Source organism: Microcebus murinus, chromosome 4 (assembly GCF_040939455.1).
Source record: "Microcebus murinus isolate Inina chromosome 4, M.murinus_Inina_mat1.0, whole genome shotgun sequence".
Classification (NCBI taxonomy): Eukaryota; Metazoa; Chordata; class Mammalia; order Primates; family Cheirogaleidae; genus Microcebus; species Microcebus murinus.
The window spans coordinates 53,190,416-53,206,511 of NC_134107.1; the positions used below are offsets into that span (position 1 = coordinate 53,190,416).

The 16,096-nt window shown below is 40.6% G+C and overlaps 2 protein-coding genes across 2 annotated transcripts in view; one reads left to right on the forward strand and one right to left on the reverse strand.

The window, feature by feature from the left end:
• The window catches only part of EIF3F (eukaryotic translation initiation factor 3 subunit F), a 288,155-nt gene that overhangs the window by 30,045 nt on the left and 242,014 nt on the right, over positions 1-16,096 (reverse strand). The window lies entirely within an intron of this gene.
• LOC105881946 (olfactory receptor 10A3) lies at positions 6,241-7,185 on the forward strand. The gene has a single exon (XM_012783939.3). It carries the CDS (start codon positions 6,241-6,243, stop codon positions 7,183-7,185), a length of 945 nt encoding a protein of 314 aa, XP_012639393.3.

Consider the following 16,096-nt stretch of genomic DNA (forward strand, 5'->3'; position numbering starts at 1 on the left):
CTATGCCACTGAGGCACTCACAGCTGACATTAAGCACAGTTGAAGAGGCTGAATGGAGATGATATCACTGCATCTACTTGGAGTCAGAGGCAGCACATCCTTCCCAACAGGGACACTAAAACTCAACTGCAGGTGAAAGTATTTCTCTATGGAATGGACTCTATAAAGTTTGAAAGATGTAGTTGCTCCATCAGATGTGCAGACATCAAGGCAGGTACATATAAAACATGAAAAAGAAGAAAATATGACACCACTATAGGAATATAACTTTCCAGTAAGAGACCCCAAATAAAAGGAAAACTATGAATTGCCAGAAGAGTAATTCAAACTACTACTACTACTAATTATAATAACAATGTTAGAGAAATTAGTGAGATACAAGAGAATATATATAGACAATGCAAAACAATCAGGAAAACAATTCATAAGATAAATGAGAAATTTAACAAAGAGATAGGAATCATCGAAAAGAATGCAACAGAGATCCTGCAGCTGAAGAATTCAATGAACAAAGTAAAAAATATAATAGAAAGCTTCAAGAGCAGACTAGATCAAGAAGAAGAAAGATTTTCTGAACTTAAAGATAGGTCATTTGAAATTATCCAGTTTGAGGAAAAAAGATGTAAGAATGGAAAAGAGTGGAAAAAGCCTATGGCACTTATGAGATACCATTAGCAAACAAATAGTTGTATTATGGGAGTTCCAGAATGAAAAGATGGAAAAAGGCATAGAAAACCTATTTAATGAAATAATAGCTGAAAAATTCCAGTCTTGGGAGAGATATGGAGACCCAGATCAAGAAAGCTCAAAAGTTCCCAAATATATTCAACCTTTAAAGTTCTCCCTAAGGCATATTATAGTTAAATTGTCAAAAGTAAAGTGAGAATTCTAAAAACAGCAAGAGAAATGCATTCAGTCATATATAAGAGAATCCTCATTAGACTAACAGCAGATTTCTCAGCAGAAACTTTACAGGCAAGGAGAGAATGGGATGATATTTTCAAAGTGCTGAAGGAAAAACAATGCCACCCAAAAATATCATACCCAGAAAAGCTATCCTTCAGTATTGAAGGAGAAATAAAGTTTTTTTTTTTGTTTGTTTTGTTTTGTTTTGTTGTAGGAAAGTAAGACATGATGGAATTTATCATCACTAGATTGGCCATACAAGAAATGCTCCAGGGAGTCCTTTATCTGGAAGTGAAAGGACAATAACCACCATCATAACAGCCTTTCCCTTCAATTGCTGCTGAGCCACTGCCTGCTGATGGCACTAAATCTGTTGCTTTTTTCCTCAGTTCATAAGAGACTCATAAGAAAGATGATAACCTCTCTATGCCACACTTCCCATTCCCTACTTCATGGGTGTCAATGTACTTAATTGTTTTTTTTTTTTTTTTACCATGGCAGAGTGGGCTGGGGCATCTGTATAGGGCTCATGACAATGCCTTTTACAGTCAGACTCTCAGCATGTTCAATGAAGGGAGGCTCAATTCCAAGAAGAATCCTTCATTAGTAGGGCATGTGACTATTCACCTCCTGATTTTTTTTTTTTTTTTTTTTACAAGAGTAGGCATATCTCTTCCTCCTCACTCCTGGACTTGGGAAACAGCCCCAAAGCTGTGCAAAGACCTTGAATTGATTTATCTGTGGGCATCCATATCCATGTTTCCATTTATTCTCTTCCTTTCTTTCAGCAACATTTGAAATCCTCTCTCTCTTCCTTACCTCCAAATTCATATCCTTCAGGACCATATATTTATCTTCTGCAATATTTATTGTTTTGCTTCACCCATTTCTCCCCAATTCTACTTCTTTCCAGTCTGTCTTGCAAAAAAAAAAAAATAATGCAATTTTATTGGTTCTCAGCTTTCCTCTTACCTCTTTGTATTTGCACAATAATTTAAAGTACACCATGCTTTATGTATAGGGCATTGGTGGGTTGAGCTCCTTCCTCTATGAACAGTACCTTCATGTCCCTTGAGGAATTTTTTCATTAAACATTTTCAGGTATACATAATTGGCATTGAATCTGTACCCAGCAATGGGGTAGACTCTGAAAATTGGATATTTGGTAGCATTTCTCATCCTATTCACAGTTACAGTGTCTAGTTTATGGGTAGACATGTAATCTAGCATGGTAAATGATATGAGAGGAGTCCTGGGATTGGTCTTGATAAATGAAAACCTGTTTTCCTTGGGATATCTAGTACATTTCTCCCTAGACACAGATTGGAGAGGATGTATCCCCAAGTGTTGTTGGCAGCCTTATTGCCACTAAAAGGGTAAATATTCCTTGAGAATAGAACCTACTCTAGGACAGCAGAGATGAGCAATAGGTAAAAAGGAAGCCAGCTCCTGATCACATCAACCAAGTTTTGGATAAACAAAACCTGCAGATTCATTCAACCTATACTTCGCTGGGACTGAACCATTGGTCTCATTGATTGTTTGAGTTAGTTTAGACTGAACCCTGAGTCATATACCCTGTAAAGTGAATATAATAACATTATCTTGATTTCACCAAAAAAGTAATAGAGCCAGATAATTTATATGATTTTCTCAAATTCATATAGCTGGTCTAGATGTTTTGACTTCAAGTTAAAATGTTCTGACTATAAAATTATTTAAAATTTCTCCCCAAGACTCCCCTATCCAAATTTAGTGTTTCCATATTCCTATTAGAAAATGGAAAAAATTTTGGTCATGAAACCCACACTTCTCACAAAGGAACTTTAATTTACATGCTTTAACACATTTCCTACCATTGCACAAGCTGTCTATCCCTTCCAATCAGATCCTCTTCTAGATCACCCTGCCTTCACTCACACCCACACCCCGTCCTCCCTGCTCCACTGTGCCTGTTTACCAACATTCATTCAGTCTCTGCTTTCGTGTCTCAGTGGGCGAGGTCCTGGTGGAATTGAGTCTCCTGTCTGAAGAGGTGTGTATTCCCTGTGGAAACCTGGAGGAGTGATGCTTCAAGTTTGTGCAGTTGAGGCTCCTTTTCTCCATACAGGAAAGTCTGTATAAATTGAGTGTAAGTTCTCCAGAGAAGGTTTCTCTCAGGGCATAGAATTCAATGCTGTACAGTATTAGCAATATAAAATCAACGCATTGAATCACTAAGTTGTATTTATGGGAGTATTTTTTAACTAAACAGGTGAAATATTGGATTAAAAGGGATGAGAATTAGGAAGATTCAATAGATAAAGAACTGAAGATTCTGCTTTGGTACCTGGGTTTACCTTCTACAGTTCTTCTCACTGATTATTATCAAGTGATAAGTCAGTGCTCAGGTAAGAAAGTCAATTGCTCTGCTTTTCATATTCACCTAAAAGTTTGACAATAGTTAGGTCTTTAAGTACTTTGCTAGCACAAAGCATCAATTCATAGAGGTATGTAGTTGAGGGGGCTGGAGTGAGGGCTAATCATGCAGAAAGATAAAATCCAGAGGAGGGAGTTATTTGCTCAAGGTCAGACAGAAAGTTCATGCTGGAACTAGTAGAACATGCCAGTGAATTGGTCAAATCAGCATTAGTTTGGACAATATGTTAAAGGCAAAAGGTGGAGCATTTGAGTTCAGTTTCTAAAAATGACTCATGAAAGCAGTAATTTAGATTTGTTCAACAATTTGCTTTATCAGCTCCCTATAATTTGTCTACTTTCAATAAGATATTCAAATTTTTCTCAGTTTACAAACTTATTTGGTTTTATAAGTTTGGAGCTGAGTATGTAGTTTTGTCTATTAGAAATGAAACTTAAATGTTTTTTTCCTCCCAACTCCATTATATTAATTTTATGAGATTTTTTTTGTCACCCCAAATACATTATTTTAGGTAATATAGACATTTGGTTTTAATATATCACTATGGACACGCTTAGTAAACCAACTTGCCTGTTACTCTCAGCTAATGTTGTAATGATCTGAACTCATGACATTCCAAGTCTTCAGCTTGCTGTGGCCTTTGTCCCCTTGCTTCTTCATGTCCTGAAGTAAAATTCTGCTGGTTTTCAAAGGCCAGTAGGCCTCTACTCTAGTACTGAGGTGTCATCAGATACTTTGGCCTTGAGCAAGGCAGCCTTCTTCCTTATGCTGTTTTCCTTCTGCCTAACAACCCACCATGACATCCTGTGGTTATGGATTGTCACCCTCACTTTCCATTCAGAAGTAATCTTGTCCTCATTTATCATTATTTAATTTATTGTTATTCTTTAACAGATTTCCTTTTTTTTTTTTTTTTTTGAGACAGAGTCTCACTCTGTTGCCTGGGCTAGAGTGCCTTGGCATCAGCCTAACTCACAGCAACCTCAAACTCCTGGGCTCAAGCAATCCTTTTGCCTAAGCCTCCCGAGTACCTGGGACTAAAGGCATGCGCCACCATGCTTGACTAATTTTTCTATTTTGGGTAGAGATGGGGTCTTGCTCTTGCTCAAGCTGGTCTTGAACTCCTGAGCTCAAAGGATTGCCCACCTCAGCCTCCCAGAGTGCTAGGATTACAGATGCGAGCCACCATGCCTGGCCTCTTTAATAGATTTTTGAAGCAGTTCTAAACCCTATGGTTTCCCTTAAATGCCAGCCTGAGAGGCATCTTTTTATTCTACTGATAGGGGGAGACCTTGAAGGTTCTGGGAGAGAGGATGATACTATTTTGACAGGGGTTTGAGGTACAGATAGGAGGAGAAGGTGTAAAATGTGGAGAAACCAGTCATGGTTCCATTTAACGATGGGGAGGTGAAGGGGAGGACAGGGGTAGTGTTAGTCGAGATGGACGTGCTGAGGACAGAGGGATTCCAGATTTTGAAGGCCTGTGGGCTCTGACAGTGAATAGAATGCTGGGACAGGGCAGTTGCTCTGGGGGATGGTGGGGAGAACTGAGGTGCTTTGCCCAGAGAGGGGCTTTGGAAGAGCAAGTGGACTGGGAAGAAAATGGCCAGGTCTGCATGGGACTTTTTGGCTCAAAATGACTCTGGCAGCACGTGTGCCTCCCAATGCCCACCCACCGCTATTCCACCTCCCTTCAGCAGCCCCCATGTGAATGGAGCAGAGGCCTGCAGCCTGCAGTTTTCTGTCAACAAATTGGACACACACGTTTGCCAGAGCCATATTCAGGGTTATTTTGTTGCTCCCAGCCATTCAGATGGAGAACCTGAGTGCAGGGAAAGGCAGAGACTCATCTTGGAGCTAGAGGCAGAGCCAGGGCTGGAGCCCAGTTCCAGACTAGCTCACAGTGCAGTGGTACTTCCAGCAACACAACGGGCCCCAAATACCTGCAAAAGCCAGTGATGTGGTGGATGCTCAATCAGCATTTGTTGAGTGGGTAATGAGTTCATGAACTTCCGTGTGTGTGTGTGTGTGTGTGTGTGTGTGTGTGTGTGTGTGTAGACCGAGAGAGAGAGAGAAAGACAGAGAGAGAAAGAGAGAGAGACATGGTTTGAACCACAGGATCAAAATGATCCTAAATGGTGTTTTCTACAGCCCTGAAAGCCGCGTTATGGACACCAGGATGGGCCATGAAGAACTAACCTCTAAAATTTCCCATGGATGCAAATGTCAATGTGATTAGTCAGGTCCAGCCTGCCCAGCAATCACTGTGCTTGAAATCCAATTTACTTATGTTTACCTAAGATAAAGCTGAAGTTCAACTCCTTTTGATTGTTTCTGTATCCATTTAGATGTATTATTTGTATTTTTCTTCCTTAACAAAATAATATAATGCATTTTGAACATGGAACTTACTATAAATATTCATCAAAATGTGTTTTAATTTCGAATTAGTAGTTTTAAAATTTCCTGCTTATTTTTGGTATTTGTGTAATTTGAAATGCTTTACTTTAAAATTCACTTATGAATACACAATTGAAATAAACACAGAAATGGATACATCAATGTAATTGACATTGGATTCTAAATAATGTGATATTTGTGTATGTTTTAACAATAGTTTTAATTTTCAATCTACATAGCAAAAATTTGCCTAACAACACCTACTGTCATTTTGTACCTTTAAGACAAGATTTTTGAGCCAAAATTCTTCAGTTTTTTATTTGTGTTTTAAAGATTCACCATTACATGTTATTGACCACTCTTCAAAATTGTCAACCTGAAGTTCTATCAAAATGAGCCTGTCATTGCATCTTCTGTCAAGAATTCCAGACTTGAACTCACAGCTATCGAACTGTGATTTCATACTATATATTCTATTTCCATACAAGCAATAAATCTGAATCTCAACTACTAAAATGAAAAGGCAAAATCAAAGCTCTGTGGTTGAATTCATCCTCTTGGGTTTTTCTAACTTTCCTGAACTCCAGGAGCAGCTCTTTGGGGTTTTCTTGGTGATTTACCTGCTGATCCTGATGGGAAATGTCATCATTATAGTCATCATCTCCCTGGACAAGAGCCTGCATGTTCCCATGTACCTGTTCCTCCTGAACTTATCTGTGGTGGAAGTGAGTTTCAGTGCAGTGATCATGCCTGAAATGCTGGTGGTGCTCTGCACTGAGAAAACTAGGATTTCTTTTGTGAGCTGTTTTGCACAGATGTATTTCATTCTTCTTTTTGGTGGGACTGAATGCTTTCTCCTGGGGGCAATGGCTTATGACCGATATGCTGCAATTTGTCATCCTCTGAACTACCCAATGACTATGAATAAAATAGTTTTTATGAAATTAGTAATGTTCTCCTGGGTGTCAGGGATCATGGTGGCTACTGTGCAGACCACATGGGTATTCAGTTTTCCCTTTTGTGGCCCCAATGAAATTAATCATCTCTTTTGTGAGACTCCCCCAGTGCTGGAGCTTGCATGTGCAGACACCTTCTTGTTTGAAATCTATGCCTTCACAGGCACCATTTTGATTGTTATGGTACCTTTCTTGTTGATCCTCTTGTCTTACATTCGGATTCTTTATGCCATCCTGAAGATGCCATCAACCACTGGGAGGCAAAAGGCCTTTTCCACCTGTGCCTCTCATCTCACATCTGTGACCCTGTTCTATGGCACAGCCAACATGACTTATTTGCAACCCAAATCTGGCTACTCACCAGAAACCAAGAAACTGATGTCATTAGCTTACACTTTGCTTACACCTCTGTTGAATCCACTTATCTACAGCTTGAGAAATAGTGAGATGAAAAGGGCTTTGGTGAAATTATGGAGAAGAAAAGTGTTTTTACACACAGCGTGACTGTGTTGAGAAGCCATGTGCTATTTGATCACTGCCCAACTGAAGTCCATTTAAATTTAACAAATGGTGCAAACAGATTGCATATTTGGGGATGATAATTTTTTGTGTTTTTAATATTTGAAAATATAGCAGAGTATCCCTCTCCTTCAATAAAGTTGTTGTGATCACTTGTTTTGAATAAATACATAAGTTTTCATAACATGTCATATAACAGTCTAGTTTATTCATCCATTTCTCTGTTATGAATATCCAGGTTGCTATGGGACTATTGTCATTAAGATGATGCTTCAATAAATATCTTGTTCCGTATGTTCATATGTCCTGATGTCTTTATACCTGTGTGATAGATTCGTTAAAGTAGGACTGATGAAGGGATGAAGAGTATGTGTACTTAAACATTTTAACAGCTATTGCAGAGAGAATTTTCAAAATGCTTGTAGCTTCCTCAGACTGACGTGAAGGCCCATTGTGCTTCACTAACAGAGTAGAGCATCAGGAACCACCAAGTAGAGTTGATGAAGGTTTTATTTCTGAAGTGATAATCTGTTCCATGAATGAGCAGAAAAGGTGCATCTATTTTTGGGGATCCCAAACTGGTTGTACTTCATGAACTAACACAGATTATAACTCGAAACTGGAGTTCTTTTGGTATTTGTACAAATATTTATCCAATGTTGGTGACCAAAGAAGTACATGGGCAGTTTCCTGTATTCTCATGTGATAATATTAATGTCTTTTTTACTTAGAGACCACTGTTTTAGAGACTTTCTTTATATTTCCAGTTATAGGCCAAATTCCCCCTTCACTTTGTTTAGAAACAATGAATGGTTAGTTTTTTGTTGTTGTTGTTTATTGTGGGAAACCAAAGCAATTATTTGTACCTATTTTCTATGGTATTTGAGTCCCATCACTGTGTGGCCTGTCCCTGAATGAATAATATTATACCTCAGGAGGAAGCCTTCATTGTGTATCACAGGTGAAGAGGAGTGGGTGGAGGGGGTTGTTTAACCAACAGGTTCTTGCATATATGCCCAACTTGCCCTGAGTGTACCTTTGGAGTTTCAATATTTCAGAATTAGGAGTAGCCTTGGACCTTAGAGACCATCTGTTGTTTGATCCTCCTGTGTGCTGGTGGGAGTTTCTGGGAAGCAGACACTGAATTGGAGGTAGGAGTACAAACACCTGAGAAAGAAAAGGGGCTGAAACAGGATTGGCAGGAAGAGCCCTCTGACTACCAACTAGGTAGGTCTTGCATCATCTTCTTTGAGGCCAACGGACAGCTCTGAATTGTCTATCAAAGGTATCCTGCCTGCGTCATAAATGCCAGATCATTGCTCAGTCATTGACTAGGGCCTTTCCAAGAAGAGGGACCTTGCCTTAGAAGCTGAGGTTGACCTTAAAGGTGCTAGCAACAGTCAGCTAAGCACATACTTTCTAGTTTTTCAGTAAGTCTTTTCTTACAGAGAAATTCGAACAGGGCATCTCCATGTCTGCCACAATGTAAATAGAGAATTTGGTGTATGTATGCTTTAAATCGGAAGAGAGAAAGTATGTTTGGAATGAGAGACCAAGGCTCCTCCAGATGGAAATCAATGTCACATAAAGTGGATTTGGTTTGTAGCTACAGCAGATATAACAAAGGAGTTTATATTGGTGTTATATGTATGTCATTACCATTTATATGAGATATAACAAAGTTTTTAAGGTGCTTGAATGATATTGGGGGGGTCCTTGGACTGGATCCTGTGAGTGAGAACTCTCCTTCCTCAGGATCACTGATACATTTCCCACTGCACACAGATTAGAGAGAATATATTGCTAAGTGTTGTTGGTAGCTTTATTGCCACCAGGAGGGGAGAGCTTCCTTGAGAACTGAACCTATTCTACGAAAACAGAGACGAGAAGAAGAAAAGAAGCTTGGCCTGAGCACATCGTCTGCATCTGGATAAAGCCAAGCCTGCAGGTTCATTCCCCTCTGCCCTTTCCTGGAGCAGAGCGTATGGTCTCCTTCATTGTAAAGGCCAGTTTAGACTGATCCCTGAGTCCCCTGATTCTCATATATGCCCTATGATGTTAATATCATTATCTTTATTTTACAGAAAAGTGTTAGAACCCGAAAGTTCAGTGATGTGCTCAAAGTCATGCAAGTCAGTCCAGATATTTTGACTCCAAGTTAAAAAGCTCTGTGTATGAAATTAACATTGTTTCTCAAAATTTCCATTGGCTCTCTCTATATTTTCAAAGAGATAAAAGTTCTGGGTTGGGGGAGCATACAGGCTTTCTACAAAGGCTTCAATCTAATTTCCTTGTTTCCCACCATTGCACAAACTGCATTCTGCCCAATCAAATCCTAGGTCACCTGCCTTTGCTCACACCCTCATTCACTCAGCCTCTGCCTTCACCTCCTATGGGGAGGTGTCATGGTGGAATTGAGGCTCTTGTGTGAAGAGGTGTCATTCCCCATAGACATTGGAAGGAGTGTGTGCTCTTGAGCTTTCTCACCTGAGGGGCCAAATTCAAGCCTCGTTAGTTATACAAAAATACAGGGAGTTCTGTATGAAGTGATTCCATGTTCTCCAGGGAGGGATTCTCCAGGGCACATGGTTCTCGGTCAAATAATGTTACAGAACCAGTGCACTGAATCACTAAGTTGTATCTATGATTAGGTGGCTTTTGACGAGAAGTGAAACTTCTGATAAAATAGCATGAAAACTAAAGAGACAGAGTCAGTAGGTAAGAGGTACAGATTCTGCTTGTGTGCCTGTTGGTTGTGTTTCCATTTACAGTTCTCCACACAGGTAGTTGGAGATGCTGGCGAAGTGATGTCCCAGTGCTCAGGAATTGCTAGCAATGGTTGAAAGATTTTAGTCAGTGGAGATTTTATTTAGATGCTACTTAATTTCTTTTCAGAGAAAAGTTCAGGTGATAATTAGAGGTGTAAGTATTTTGCATGCACTCACATCAAATCTCGGACGTTTGCAACTAAAGGGAGGGAACTTGGTCAGTAAGTCCAACATTTACCTCTTTCCTTCAGAAGGCTGAAGGGAGTGATGTGCCTAAGTATTATATGTCAGTCAGTTTTCCAAGACACCATTAGGGTCTTCCAAATTGTAGAGGAAAGATGGATTGTTCGCGGTCAGTTGTTCTTTATCACTTATTGAGAGTTTTGTTCCATTACATGCTCTTAACAATTTCTAGAGAAGTTTTTTTTTTTTTAAATTTTTTTTTATTTTGGCATATTATGGGGGTACAGATTTTAAGGTTTCAATAAATGCCCATATCCCCCCTCCCCCCAAAAGTCTGAGTCTCCATCATGACCATCCCCCAGATGGTGCACATCTTACTCATTATGTATGTATATATCCGCCCCCCCCGCCCCCCTCCCACCTGCCCAATACCCTATTACTGTAGTACCTATGTGTCCACTTAGGTGCTACTCAGTTAATATCAGTTTGCTGGAGAATATATCTGGTGCTTGTTTTTCCATTCTTGGGATACTTCACTTAGTAGTATGGTGAACTCCCACATCTTTACTGGATTATTTTCATTAAGAGAATGCTTCAATAGATACTTTGTTCCATATGTTCATGCCTACTGATGTGTTTATATGTGTGTGATAGATTTGTTAAAGTAGGACTGATGGGATGAAGAGCATGTGCGCTTATACCTTTTAATAGCTATTGCAGAACTACTTTTCAAAATGATTGTAGCTACTTCAGACTCACCTGAAGGCCACTGAGCTTCTATAACAAGGTAAATCTTCAAGAGACCAACAAATAGAGGGATAAAGTTTTTATTTCTGGAATGAAAATCTGTTCCATAAGTAAGTAAAAAATGTGCAGCTATTTTGGGGGCCCAGACTGGTCCTACTTCACAGACTCACACAGATTGTAATCCAAAAGCAGAGTTTTCTGGGTCTTTTTCCACATGTGCATCCAATGTTAGTGACTATATGGACTATATGGAAATTTTCCTGAAATCTCACTTCATATAATTTTTTCACTTATAGACCACTATTGTAGAGACTTGTTATATTTACACTTCTAGGCCAAAGTGCCCCAGAAACTTTGTTTATAAACAATGAATGATGCCTTTCTTCTTGTTGTTTATTGTGGGAAACAAGTATTATTACTTCATTGTGAGTATTTTATATAGTCTTGGAGTCAATTCACTAACTCTGTGGCCTTTCCCACAATGAATAATTCTACATGTTTAAACAATGGAACATTTCATGCTTGCAGAATAGAATAGTGGGATAATGAAAAAAGCACCTAAGTAGAGTAGAATTGTGGGAGAGAATTGGGGGTTCCTCTGCCAATCAAGTTGATGATGAGGTGTTTCCTAATTCTAAGCTCAAGACACCACACACAAGAATTAGAATCATGAAGGAGCAACTGCTGAATCTTTCCCCATTGAGGATTTTATATCAGTTTGAAATATATAACATAATCTAGAATAAAAGACTGCTTTGAAATTCTTTGTGATTCTTCATTTATAGTTGCCTGGTTAATGTTGAGTACATCTTGCAGATCCCATATCTCTCTTTTACATTATTAGGGGCTTATTAGCTTGAGCTTTCTTCATACATTTAAATGTGTTATGTGTTTGGTGTTTCATCGTCACATTTGAAAACAAGCTCTATGAGGCCAGTGACTGTATGAATTTGTTCACACTGTGCACCATCTGCCTAGCACAGCACCTGGGACAAAGCAGGTGCTTAACAAATACTTTTTGAATTAATAAAGAGAGTGGTCTGAGGCAAGATGTTAGCCCCGAAACTTGGAGCAGACTTGGGATATGAGCTTGAAACGGAAGGCAATATGTTTATCTATGGGGTTGTTCCCACTGTTGTTGATTGTAGTTTGTGTGGAGGAGTTATTGAGGTAATCTTCTGTGCCCCTGGTAGGCTCTGGTAACCCAGGTGGGGTATACAAACGCCCCACGCTTTGGGAGGGGACTTGTAGCTCCCAGGGGTTGCTTGGACCCTGTTCCCTCCTGAGGTTGGGGGAACAGCAAGACACAGCTGGAGTGCAAAAGCCTGGGTGTGTGCGCTTTCATGGTTGCGCATCTAGCCGCTAGGGGGAGCCGCTAACATGGAGTTCAGGGCTATCTCTCCAGGCTTGGAGGGCTGCTCCGGATGGGAGGGACCAACTGATGTGATTGCTGAGGTTTCTAGCCAGGTTTTTTTCTTCCCTGTCCACAAACCCAGTCACTTTCCCCTCTGATCCGTCCACCTGTGTTTCTTCTCCACCAAGATGGGCTCGCAAGCTTCCCTGCAGTTCATGTGTCTGGCCCGCTGGCCTGCGTGTCTGTGTGTCAGGGGCAGATGGGGGATCCCCAATCGTGCACCCCTTTTCCGCCACTAGACCCCAAGGAGAGCGGGTGGGCCTCTCTACTCCCAGAAATGTCGGCCAGGAAGATGCTCCCACCAGGGGAAGGGGGGATGGGGCTCGCCCACAGAGCCCTGCTCTCTTGTGCTCCTCCACGCCCTCCTGATGGGCACAGGCTCTCACTTGTTGCCCAACCCTGGAACACGGATCTCTCTCCTACACGGCCCTCCCCCTCCGTCTGTGCTGTCAGCAGGTGAATGCACCAAATGCCAGTGGGCAGGATGATAACAGACTGAAGTCACCCCGCTGGCTGGGGATGGAGACGAGTCCCCAGGGGTTAAAGCAGGTCACTCAGCACAGAGAACTCCACTGGCTGCTATGGTTTGGGGGAGGGGCTACGACTTCCTGCACCACTCTCTCCAGTTGGTGGTGGGGGGCACCCGTCTGCCCTCCTCTCCAAACCCCAGTAGCAGCTTGATCACCCTCCTCTCTGGGGCACTGTGGCGACTATGCTGACTGAGGCAGGCTTAGCTGGGAGCGCACTGTCCTTGTGGGGAGCCAAGTCCCTCAGCACAAGGTGCTTTGGTGGTTGTGGTGGGGTGGGTGCAGCCACAGGACTACCACCAGTTGCTAGAGCCAAAATTACTTCTTAGTGTGCCAGAAGTAAAGGAGCTGCAGAGGAGGGGGCGTCCAGATGCAGGGATGCCAACTCTCTGGTCACTTGTGGCATTCCCCTGTGGGATGAGAGCCCTGGGTCCTGTTGTTGATCTGAGGCACTGAGTAAGGGGAGGAAGAAAAAACCCCTTACAGTTTCCTTGGGCTCTGGAACTACCTGGAGTTAGTTCGGGCCAGTTGTTCCCTTCTATCTTTCTCTCTCTCAGTTGCTCAGTTCCTCCTGGTGGTGTTCCCAGACTCCAGTGGTGCCGGTCCCTGGGGTCCACTTCCAAGCAGTAATCACCATCCACTCTCTCCAGTCCAGTCCTCAACTCTTCTGCCAGGATGGTCCAACAATCTTTGTCTCTAGTCGGCCATCTTGGCTTCTCTCTTCATACATTTAAACATGTGATGTGTTCAGTGTTTGACTGCCACATTTGATAACAAGCTCTATGAGGACAGTGACTGTATGCATTTGTTCACACTGTGTACTACCTGCCTAGCACACCACCTGTGACAAAGGAGGTCCTTAAAAATACTTTTTGAATTAATAAAAAGAGAGTGGTCTGAGGAAAGATATTGGCCCCAAGACTTGGAGCAGACTCAGGATATGGGATAGGCACAGGACTTAAACAAAAAGAATTGATCACAGAACAGTGCTCAGGAGGAAGCCTTAGGAGACATGAAAGGTAGTGGGCAGAGGAGGTTGTTACTTGACTGCTTTTTGTGTGTATGCTCAAGTTACCTCAGTGTTCTGCTTGCTGCACTCAACCTTCAGAAGACATGGCCAATATCAATAAAGTGGTTTTAGCAGTTGGATTGCAAGATTTTGGGCATCTCTTTACATGTTGGTGTAGTCAGTTTCAGGGGATGTTCTCTTTTTTTGTGACACCAAATTTGATGTGTTTGTCATGGATTTCCAATATGTTAGAGTTAGGAGTAACTTTAATATCTCAGGGAACATCTAATGTCTCATTCCCCCTTATAATATCCACAGTAAGCAGTGATTTCAAATCATCTTGAATTCTTCTACTTATGGGGAGGCCTTTGAGGTAATGCTAAATACCTTCCCAAGGTCAGGGGAGTCATGTCTATCCTCTTTGAATTTGAAGCTGAGTAAGGATCCATAGTCATTGGATGGTCTTGGGTTGACAGTCAAGTGAAAATACGAGGCCAGTGACTTTTGTGAAAGAAAGTTGGTATCCTTTGATACATGTACATATTTATATCAACATATATATTTATAGATAGAAAATATTATCCAATTGAAATATAACATAAGCGATTTTTGTTGATCAAATTTCTAAGTCTTAAAAGTATGTGTTTATGATATAATAGCACATCAAACACCTGGTAGATGGTGGTGGTGGGCTTCTTATAGTTTGGGTTTTTGGTGGTGGGTCTGTGTTTATAGACTTTTCCATGCTACATGATTTTTGAATGCAGGCATACAAACTGATTATAAGTAATTTAGTTTTCTTTTGTTTTTTGTTTTTAGAGTTAGGGTCTTGCTATGTTGCCCAGGCTGGAGTGCAATGGCTATTTAAAGATATGATCATAGAACATTACAGCCTTAAGTCTGTGGGTTGAAACAATCCTCTTTCCTCAGCCTCTTGAGTAGCTGGAACTATAGGCACATGCCTCCACACCCAGAAGAGAATATTTGAGGAGAATTGCCTTGTGTGTTAAGAAGTTTATTGGCAAAATTGGCATTGTGTGTCTTTTAAATTTTTGTTATAACTCATTGTGCAATCTAACTAGAAGAGAAAACATACTGAATCATTTTAGGACTATTTGGGGAAAAGGTTGGGATAAATTTTAATTAAGTTTCTATATTATTGATTGAAGAAATTATTATTGAATAGGAAGTAATCCAAATTCATATGACAATTAAAAAATAGTTTGTGTAAAATGATAGTGATATTGATTAAGATTAACAAAACATGTCTGCTAAATGTTAGGTGGGTGGGTCTTATAATTTTTGTATTTCATTGAGGGATAGCCCCTATGCACATGTAACCTAGTGACATCTAGACCTTTTTGAGTTTGTGATGGTTTAATAAATACCAACTCATTTTTCACTGAGTCTTTATTACATATTAAACTTGACTTAAGCATCTGAATTGTTCCTTGGTATTACTTCAATTCATATAGAATTGATTGAATTTCTATTTAATGAATTATAATTAGAAATCAAGTTATATTAATCCTAAATGTACATGAGTGTATTTGTATTCATTGATTTGTGATTTTTTTAAGGAGATAGAAGCTGTCCTACATAAGGCTGCTAGGGCTGCTACAATAAAATATCACAGACTGGGTGGCTCACACAGGAATTTATTTTCTCACAGCTCTGAGAGCTTGAAGTGTAAGTCAAATGTGACAGCAAGATTGAATTCCTCTAGGTGTTACTGCTTGGCTTGCAGATGGCACCATTCTCGCTATATACTCACATGGCCTTTTTCCTTGTGAACTCACCTGTGGTCTCTTCCTCTTCTAAGAACACCAGTCATATTGGAATAAGGCTCTGCCTTTGGGATCTCATTTAACATTGACTTCCTATTTTAAGACTTTGTATCCAGATACAGTTACATTCCAATGTACTGGGGGTTAGAACTTCAATATATGTGTTTGGGAGGGACACAGTTCAGTCCAAAACATATCACTAGTAAATATGGTTGGCCTTGGTCAATGGGAATCCTTACTGATTGGGCCCTAGCATAGCCTTTATCTCTGCTGCTAGGCCACTTTGTTCTTGGGGGCATCATGCCAGTACTGGGGTGGCTGCTGACAGAAATAAACTAATATTAACTGGCTGAGTCATTTTATCTATTGATTTAGTCTTATTGTGGGATACAAAGACCTTCATGCCCACTCCATCAACATGCACATACCCTAGACCTCCTTGCTGTCAAAGTTCCTATCTT